This window comes from Chenopodium album, chromosome 4 (assembly GCF_948465745.1).
Source record: "Chenopodium album chromosome 4, dcCheAlbu1.1, whole genome shotgun sequence".
Taxonomy (NCBI): domain Eukaryota; kingdom Viridiplantae; phylum Streptophyta; class Magnoliopsida; order Caryophyllales; family Amaranthaceae; genus Chenopodium; species Chenopodium album.
The window spans coordinates 70085363-70095352 of NC_137837.1; the positions used below are offsets into that span (position 1 = coordinate 70085363).

Genomic DNA, 9990 nt, shown 5'->3' on the forward strand with positions numbered 1-9990 from the left:
GTAATGAAAAATATATTCATAAGGGATCTTGTTAGATTCGTCACTTTATATAATTTCAAAATATCAACTATTCGTAATTGTTACTTATCAATAATTAAAGATATCAATGATTGAATAAGTGCATTCGCAAATGTGACTAAAGAAACTTGTCAACTAAAAAGAAACGGAGGAAGTACTTGCTCCATTTCCTAATTTAGAATTCTTTTTAACAATATTTAATTAATTTCTCTCACTTAGGGTCTGTTCTCTTACGTTGAAATTCAGTTCAGTTCAGTTAAGTTCAGCTCAGCTCAGCTAAGTTCAGTTCAGTTCAGCTCAGCTCCTAATTTCCTTCTCTTATAAAATATTCATTTCAGTTCAGTTCAGTTCAGCTTAGCTCAGCTCAGTTCAGTTCAGTTCAGCTCAATTCAGTTTAGTTAAGTTCAATTTAGTTCAGTTCAGCTGAGTTCAGTCAATGAGAACAGGCCCTTAGTGTACCCACCTTTAATCATATTTTATTAATTTCATGTTTTCTCTCTTTCAATTTTCTCCACTACTTTTTCTTTTTACAATTTTTTATTCTTCTACCTACCCTACTAGTCTACTACCTCTATATTTTATTATTTTCTCCAATTTTTCCTAAAACTCCATGCATAGAGAAATGGAGCAAGTATTTAAAAATGGATGGAGTATTTTTTTTTTTTGAATTATAGACCAATCACGTGCTGACACATGTATTAGTTACCTATTACAACTTGATGTTGACCGGTTGGGTCTATTGGAGATTTGGCAAAGTTATGGTATAGTTAGGGCATGTTCTGATAGACTGAACTGAAATGATCTGAGCTGAGCTGAATTGAACTGAAATGAAAATTTTATAAGAGAAGGAAATTAGGAGCTGAACTGAATTGAACTGAACATAGCTGAACTGAACTGAAAATAAACGTATGAGAAAAGGCACTTAGGCCCGGTTCTTTTCACCTTAAAAAAATAATATTAAGTAAAAATAATTTCAGTTCAGTAAAAATAAGTTTAGTTCAATAAAATTAATTTCAGTTCAGTAAAAATAATTTCAGTTCAGTAAAAATAAGTTCAGTTCAGTAAAATTCAGTTTTCTTAAAGAAGAATTATAATAGAAAATCAGTAAAAATAATTTCAGTTCAGTAAAAATAATTTAAGTTTAGTAAAAATAATTTCAGTTTAGTAAAATTAAGTTCAATTCAGTAAAATTAAGTTTAGTTCAGTAAAAATTAAGGTGAATCAAACAACACCTTAGTATTATTAAAAAATAAACTTATTAAAAATAAAACAGTAATAATTAAGATTATTAAAATATATTTTTCCAAAAAAATTATTGAGTGTTTGTTGAGAAAGCAAGGAGGTACTTCGTATTTAGTTTTGGACTTTAAGTTCCCAGTAGTGTTTCTCCTCGGTGGCTCGGCCTATTCTTACAAACTACTAGCCGCAAAATCTTAGAACCCAGATCAGCAGCAATCACATTCAAACTAAAGCCTTGTGATTGATAATTCCCAGAATTCGAATTCTGCTCTCAGGTAAATCAACTGGGTTTTTTCAATCTCTTCCCTTGCTTAACTCTTTCGAACAAATTTCAAATTTTTAATTAAACCCTGAATTATTCGACCTGCATTTTTCCAGATTTTGCAGTGTTAAGATTTTTTAATAGAGCAAAGTAAAGATGCTATACATTATAGGATTGGGGTTGGGAGATGAGAAAGACATAACATTGAGAGGTTTAGAAGCTGTCAAGAAATGTGAAAATGTTTACATTGAAGCTTATACTTCACTCCTTTCTTTTGGTATTTCTTCTGATGGTCTCTCTAATTTGGTAAGAATAACCCCTTTAAATTTCAGTTTAATTTTGTGGGTATTTCTTAAAACCCTTCATTAAGTATTTAAATTTTGTAATTTGTAATTTGTAATTTGGAGTTGGTTTTTGTAGGAAAAATTGTATGGGAAACCTGTGATTGTGGCTGATAGAGAAATGGTGGAGGAAAAGGCGGATTCTATGCTTTCGCAAGCTCGTGATTCTGATGTTGCTTTCCTTGTTGTTGGGGATCCTTTTGGGTGTGTATGTTACTTGTTTTAACTACTACTATGAATAATGGCATTGGTCTTTTAAAGTATTGTGATGGTTGTATTTGCTTTTGGGTATGTATATATGTGATTATTGCTATTGTCTAAATCATATTTGGAATGTAGAGCAACTACGCACACGGACCTTGTTGTTCGGGCAAAGGAAATTGGAGTTGAGGTCAAGGTGGTGCACAATGCATCAGTGATGAATGCCATTGGAGTATGTGGATTGCAATTGTATCGTTATGGAGAGACAATTTCAATTCCTTTCTTTACCGAGACATGGAGACCTGATAGCTTCTATGAAAAGATTAAAAGAAACCGTGATCTTGGTCTGCATACTCTGTGTTTGTTAGGTGTGGTTTTCACTCTTCCCTTTCGCTTAAGCTTGTCATTGTTCAACCTTGAACTTCCCTTGCCCTTGGAGTTGCTGTTCTTATTGCAATTATGAATTGTATGTTGAACTTTGGAATAATGTACTGTGAATTGGAATTGTGTTTCTATTCATGAATTTTTTTTTACCAGACCATCTGCTCCATGCATAGTGCATATGTTGTTGATCCATATTCTACATTTCTAGCACTCTTGTATTTCTAGAAACATAGTGGGTCCAAAGCCATAGCTTGCAATGGATTTTTGGTTTTGCGTGTGATGTAGAATACAAGAGTGGTTAATAATGGCTTCTAGCGTCATGAATGCTGTTCAAGTGTCTCATGTCACAGTAAAAATGCTTTAACCATATAGTCCATCGTGTCAATATGTATGTGGTCCTATGAGCCTGACCTTCTATGGTTATGGGGGAGCATTGAACGAATAAGGCTGCTAAGTGATTATTATAGGTGTATAGATGGACCTTGACCCTCTATTGAACCAAGAAAGAGTTGCACAAACACCGTGGATTTATTCAACTTGTGGCTTCTCCTTGTGATTACTAATCTGTATAACTCCGGTTTGTTGTATTTGTCCCTTGGGCATTGGTCTTTAGGAGACTTTGTATGTAATTTTCTCCTTTAGGTGTGCATGTAGTTGCTCCTTTTGATGTGTATGTAGTTGCTCCTTTTGATGTGTATGTAAGTTGCTCCTTTGTATGTCGACTTGTTAAGAACCCTACACAAATGCTTGTGTTGAAATGTTGAGCCTTAGTGACATATTTTTTGTGTTATTAGGGCCAGACACATTTGGAGCATTGTTCAACTTAATTTGATGTTGTGTAAAAGATCGCCCTATAGCTTGAAAGCATTATTATTACTTGTATTTTTTGCTTCCCCTTTAAAGTTGAGGCTTGTTCTTGTCCCCGGCTCATACTTTTTAAGCCGGCAGCACCCCCTTTAATGTCTTTCTAATAAAATTATTGTCAATTATTATGGTTAGATTGATTATTACTAAGTATCATAAAGGCATTTAGCATAACTTCTCCCTGTGCCGGAGTCCATGTTCTATATATGGACACTATTTAACCATGATTGTATCTTTAGATTAATAATCTTCAGGCCATGTTCTTGGATCTATACCTGATATATAGACCATATATACGTCTCTTTGGATCTACTGCATTCACGCCTGAGATAGTTGTCTTCTGTTAATTGCAGATATAAAAGTGAAGGAACCCTCACTGGAATCTCTCTGCAGGTTAACATCTGGTTTCAATTGAATGTAATCTTGTCTTTTTATTTGTTGCTTTCTTAAACTTGCATTATAACATGCCAGTACTTACAACTACTTTCAGGGGAAAAAAGATTTATGAACCTCCAAGGTTCATGTCCATTGGAACTGCAATAGAACAGCTCCTTGAGGTTGAGCAGAAGTGTGGTCAATCAGGTAGGTTGTTTCTCCTCACACGATTATCTACCCCTTTGTTGTGCTTCAGAAGAATATATTCTTTTTTATGTTTATTCTTAACTGATGTTTTATTCTTAACTGGAACATTTTATTTTGTTAGTATGTAATTTTACTACTTTGATGACCTGCGATTGAGTGTATATCATGTGGATTGCAGCTTACAGTGAAGACACTCTTTGTGTGGGTTTTGCCCGGTTAGGAAGTGAGGATCAAATCATTGTTGCGGGTACAATGAAGAAACTGCAAACTGTTGATTTTGGAGATCCACTGCATTGCCTTGTCATTGTTGGCGAAACTCACCCCGTGGAGGCAGAAATGTTGCAATTTTACGCAGTCAACGAATAAAAGAGTATTCGAATATTCATCTTCAATGGGGATTAAAGAACCCAGTACTGTTTTGTTGACATGTCAAAGGTCCTACAAACTCCTAGCAGCACTGTATGTTGCTAAATGATGCTCCATAGCCCATAGTTTTCCTTTGAGGGTTGAGAATCTTCTTAAACCATCGGCGGACGATTGAGTGGCACCAAGCCATAATTTTGTTATACTTACGTTTTTTACTAGCTTGTTTAATTGTAACAATTTTGTTAAACATTAGTCAATTGTAGCGTGCTGCAATAGTCATTGCTAGTTTTTTTCTCTCTCTTGTAAAGTAACATTATTTGTCAAATGCAGCGTGCTGATGAATTCAGCAGATATTTTAGATTTTGAATCTCGTGTTTTTTTTTTTTTTTTTTTTTTTTTTCCCCTCATCCAGAGAAACAATTTTAAGAAACCCTATAAGAACACAAGGGGCTCTAAATCTATCTTTTCCGAAAGATTCGCGAAGAAAAACAAGACATACTTGTGTTTACATCCAAACTTTGATCCTAGTTCCTATATAACCATAACTTCTGTCTCTGCCTTTCAGGAATCAGCCAGAAAATGTATCTGATGTGATGAAATTAAATGGAAAGACTATCTTGGAACATGCTTAGAAAAAACGAGAAGAGTTTCATAGACCTAATAAACGTTTATAACTGCACTCACATTGTTGCTAATCTGCCATATGCAACAAATCTTGCAGTAGAATGTCATCTTTGCTATAGGTTCATAAGAATTACCATCAGCTATTCAGCTTAGAGCTAGAGGACACTTTAGTCAACAAATAGTATGACAACCTATAGCAAAGATTGATACATTGTCAACTGGGGATGCATGGTTGTGACTTGTGATGATGATCACTAATCAGCACCATCAGCAGTAATGAGCTGCATGAAATGTTTTCCTGAGCTAAACATGGACATTAATCACATTATTATCGACATAATATTTCTACTTTCTCTACGCAACCTTAATTAACCTTATTGAAACAATAGCATGGTGCAAGAATGAGGTGCACTATTTACATTACTCCATTCATTTAGTAATGCTGATGCAGTAAAATAGTACATATGTTTGTTATCACTTTATCTACTTCCATTGAATTACCCCTAGTTTGTCTTGATACTTACAAACAAATTCACTCCAATATTAGTTTATCTGTACCGAATGTGTCCAAAAATGATCTCTGGTTTGCCCTTGTACTTCAAAGCAATTAATAGTACTGCACTTCACCTGTAACCAACTCAATCTTCTGTCAACACCTTTAAGAGATATGAAGGTTTCTCTGATGTTAGGGTCATCAAACAGATCCAAAGCCGCAAAGTATAACGACTCTCCCATGTTTTCAATTTCATCCAATGCCTTGATGCAATTTGTGATAGAAAACCTCTCCTTACTTTCCGTCTTTGTAATTGTCCTCAGCTTAAAGGAGTCAATCATACCTAGCATTGCTTCTGCCATAGAATCAAGTATCTTATGGTTCCTACGTTGTTGATCATTTTGATCCACATCCGATGTATGCTTTCTCTTTTTCTCACAATCAGTCTTACCTCCCTTCAAAAAGGAAGTAGTATTGACATCCATGGATTTCATTAACAACGGAGCTTCAGGAGTTGGTGGCTCAATTTTTATACCACAGGTTGAGCCTAGAGGATTAGCATTATTAGCACTAGATTTATGCTCCACTTCTTCATAATGGCTTGACTGGGCATATCTCCCATCAGCACCATTGTCAGCGAATATAGTGCACAATTGCTCATAAATGGGGCAGTCCCTGATTTTAGCTGGCTCTGGTTTAGGATTAACCTGAAAGTCCAGTAGCATAAGCAGATTACTGCCGATTCAACAACAATGGAAATAGCAACCTCAAAGATGAGAAAGAACGCAGAAACAACTAGGGAGGATATACCTCTATGCCTTCCCATAAATCAAATCCACCACAGCATGAATCTTCCATGATGAGATCATTTTGAACTAAAGCAGACTTAACCTGGTTATACCGAGCACGAAGAACATCTAGGTGTTTTCTCAATTGGTTGTTATTGAAGTTTAGAGCCGTTCGCTTATTAAATTCATCACGTATGTAGCCCCACGCCTTCTTGTCAAAAACGTTATTTGGCCTATTTCCCAATTGTATCTGCTCCACAACCAAGTCTGCAAAGATTTTATCAAGGGCAGCTGTCCACCTTGTCCTCGAACGTTCTTTTACTTGACGTTCTGACACTTCCCTGTCCATCTGCAAGTTCACATCACCACCTTTGTAAGCTAATACCTTGTGCTTAAGGGAGAGCTGCTCAATGTAAACTACTGATGACAAAAAATCACCTAGAATATAACAATGATCCTCTACAAACATAAAAATATATAGAAAAGATTATCTTGGACTTGTATGTCTAACTATTGAAGTATATAATTGCAGCAAAGCCATAACTGCACATGAATTGATCTATGCTCAAAACCTTCAAAGGGTCAACACACATCCCAAAATATGCAGCTTAACTGATATAGGAGCATATCATTTCCAATGGTCAAAAACTTTAAGTGTCTGTGAAAGCTCTGCCAAAGAGTCCACAAAAAGAACACTACTATGAGTAATACCGTACCAAGACCAGTAGAAGTTACAAATTAAATGGGAACTGATATGTGCCCTGCACATTCGTGTATCTGGTGCACAATAACAGTTATAGTGTGCCATGCTTTTTATATTCTTTTATGTTATACAAGTGACAATTTAAGAAAGAGTAACTCAAAGCATTAAAACATTGACTTCAACTATAAAGTGGATAACTTGTAAGATAGTGACCCTATTGCACGAGTGTACGGACCCGTGAACAGTAATCAGAGAAGGCGTCGATAATGATTTTCATTAAAAAGAACCTGCTAACTAGATAACCTTTGACATGGATGTGATTGACTCCAGCATAGAGGTGTAAGCTGAAGATCATACAAATGTGGTTCCTAGTTTTTTATCAGACATTTGCTATGGCTCCACAGGCAAACAACCAGGAAAGATCTTGTGTAGAAGACAGCCTATGCTTACACAACATTCAGTCGATTCAGATCAGGTAATCAAAGCTTGTTCACAAGAAATACAGCTTTTATTTCATTTACTGTAAGCCATGCAATATGCTTATTTATATAAAAATACCTATACCTTTAATATTTTAAGACTGATTTGGAGAAGGTCAAAAGCACTTGCAAAGTTGTAATACACAGTAGTACTGGATAGTTCTAAGAAAAAGTTCTTTCTATTAATGTATCATTTGTAGGTGGCCGATGGAGATACAAGCATCATTGTGAGCCTGAGAAACAACTTTTATGGATGGGTTCAAGCTTTCTTTCTTCCATCTATGACCTGCTTTCCACAAAAAATTATATCAGCATTTCATATATCTAGCTCATTCTCCCTCCTGGGTAGTAGAAAACAGGTAACAACTATTCCCTTCAAAGAAACAAAAATCTTACAACATTTAGATGCTCCAGAAAGAAAAATCCTCCTTTCCTTCCAGCTTAAGACACGAGTTGAAAGTTATTATGTCATTTTCTCTGTCCATCACATCAACAATTCTCCCTCTTTCACAGCACTTCTTGCGCTTGTTTTTTCCTCTCTCCATCCATTATCTCATACACATTCTATTTCTACTTTTAGAACCTGTACTAAAGTCAACCATGATGCTATTCAGATGGACACGGTAAGTGGCTAACAAGAACCACTCCCTCCCCATAAGATCCGCTAGAATAAGGCGTGAACCAAAAGGTATTACTGGAAAACTCACCAAACCTTTTCAACCATAGTTTTTTATATCCTGTTGTGGACTATGTAAAATCACTAAATAAGTTTGCAAAACTCTGCTATTCAACAGCTATAGAGTGCAGTAATTACTTTGCTGCTAGTCCACCCTAAACAAAAAGAGGGAATTCAGTTGGCCTTCTCAGGGGTACAATATTTTGATTGTGCATGATCAGGCTTAAACCCATATACCTTTAATTGATGGACGGAAAAGTGCCTATATCACGCAACAATGAAAAATTATATTTTATAATGGCAATTGGTTGAGAGGGATAATGACATTACGGTCACTAGCCAAGTACATCCTAAGTAGCTGTTGAATATTAGATGTACAGAAAGGAATCACTCAAATTTCCAATGAAAAAACATAAATTTCTCAACGGCTGGACTATTTTATACCTTCATATTTCAAACAATCGTTCTCAACGACTTTTGACTGCTAATCATACTTTAGATGGTTGATTAATCCTGATCCAGACATCCATTCCTCAAACTTATAAGTTGCAATCTAGAACAGACTTCCTCAATCATGTATTGATCAAAATACTGAAACATCATTTGCCAAAAGACATCCAGATTGGCAACTAAGAAAATCAAGATATACCACATCTAATAAACACACTAAATCAATATATTACACAAACAAACATGAAGTCTAAGGCTTGCAGACTAGGATAAGGTAACTCATACAAGCACTCTAGCTTCACTGTCTTAGGAGCATACATACCATGCGTATAAACAAAAGATATATGCTGAATATTAACTACATTTCCATGACACGATCGTTTTTGTACTAAAACTCAAAGTAGAATTGAAAATAATTAGTAAACAAATTCCACCATTCATATTATTATGCATTATACCCTTTACATAATGCCTGTCTCATTATATTACCAATGCAATATTGACAATCATGATAAAATTCCGGCGAAATTTTATATTGATTTAGGAAACAATAAAAACAACCAATGCAACAACACATTCATGTACAACTAATAGCAGTGGAAACTTAACACAATTTACATTGAAATTTCATAACCATGGACATTGAAATTTATATTTTTCGTTTATTACGGCATACCAAACAAACCGTAAAATTATTTATAAACTAAACGTAATCACTTTTATGAATATCAATTGACCTAAATTCAAAAATACGGTAAAGTGAGCAAAGATAATCCCTCTTTCCAAAATTACACCAGAAATATATTGATCAAACAAATGCAGATGAAATTAATTGAGATAAATGGTATTTGAACAAGAGAAATGCATAAAATTTCTAAATAATAAAAAAAGTAGTTAAACAAGTGTGTAATTTTTTTTTTAATATATAATCACAATTAATTCTGCAAATAAAATCTTAATTTTTGAAAACATACCAATGAACAACTGAAATATATACCTGAAGGAAAACTCCGACAGAAACTTGCGCTTTCAACCTCCGACAGAAGCTCCGACGAACGGCGGCGAATTGGGGTCTGATCTTCTTATTAGATTAGGAAGGAGGGAAAACTGATACTTTGTTTTACGAAGGTAGGAAAAAGAAGAGTAAATACAAGTTGATCTTGTTGAGAAACGGATTTTGTTTATCTCGGGGGTTATAATTGTCATTTACAATATTTTAATATTTTGCAGTAACCAACCATTGGACGCGAGTCAAAAGTTTAACTTACGGTGTTCAAGAAGGAAGCTAAACGAAACTCTAAGATTATTGAGCAACTGTAATCCGCTCCACCCGCTCTAATTAAATCATCTTCTTAAGCTACAACAATTCAAGCTATGTGTTGCTCCAATGGTTAAGCTAATTGTAAATTAATTTATTTTTAAATTAATAATAATTTTAATCTAATAAATATTTGCCAAGCTAATTAGCTCTACAAAGCTAATTTGCTTGCCAAAGCTAATCAACAAGATGTGAAACAATG

At 34.8% G+C, this 9990-nt stretch overlaps 2 protein-coding genes across 3 annotated transcripts; one reads left to right on the forward strand and one right to left on the reverse strand.

The window, feature by feature from the left end:
- The first annotated feature begins 1370 nt into the window (after nucleotides 1-1370).
- LOC145627182 (putative diphthine methyl ester synthase) lies at nucleotides 1371-4624 on the forward strand. Its single transcript, XM_081679575.1, has 7 exons — nucleotides 1371-1532; nucleotides 1636-1825; nucleotides 1940-2064; nucleotides 2200-2429; nucleotides 3663-3702; nucleotides 3800-3891; nucleotides 4070-4624. Exons 2-7 carry the CDS (start codon nucleotides 1676-1678, stop codon nucleotides 4255-4257), a joined length of 825 nt encoding a protein of 274 aa, XP_081535701.1. The 5' UTR covers nucleotides 1371-1532; nucleotides 1636-1675; the 3' UTR covers nucleotides 4258-4624.
- A 593-nt stretch (nucleotides 4625-5217) lies between these two features.
- Nucleotides 5218-9623, reverse strand: LOC145627183 (L10-interacting MYB domain-containing protein-like). Of its 2 annotated transcripts, XM_081679577.1 has the most exons (4): nucleotides 9468-9623; nucleotides 7430-7630; nucleotides 6185-6511; nucleotides 5218-6081 (listed from the first exon to the last, which is right to left on the reverse strand). In XM_081679577.1, the coding sequence occupies exons 3-4, from the start codon at nucleotides 6509-6511 to the stop codon at nucleotides 5425-5427; spliced, it is 984 nt and encodes a 327-aa protein (XP_081535703.1). In that variant the 5' UTR covers nucleotides 7430-7630; nucleotides 9468-9623; the 3' UTR covers nucleotides 5218-5424. The 2 variants fall into 2 exon arrangements, with proteins under 2 accessions (XP_081535703.1, XP_081535702.1); XM_081679576.1 differs by lacking the exon at nucleotides 7430-7630 and having other exon boundaries at nucleotides 5219-6081; nucleotides 9468-9615.
- Between the last annotated feature and the right edge of the window lie 367 nt (nucleotides 9624-9990).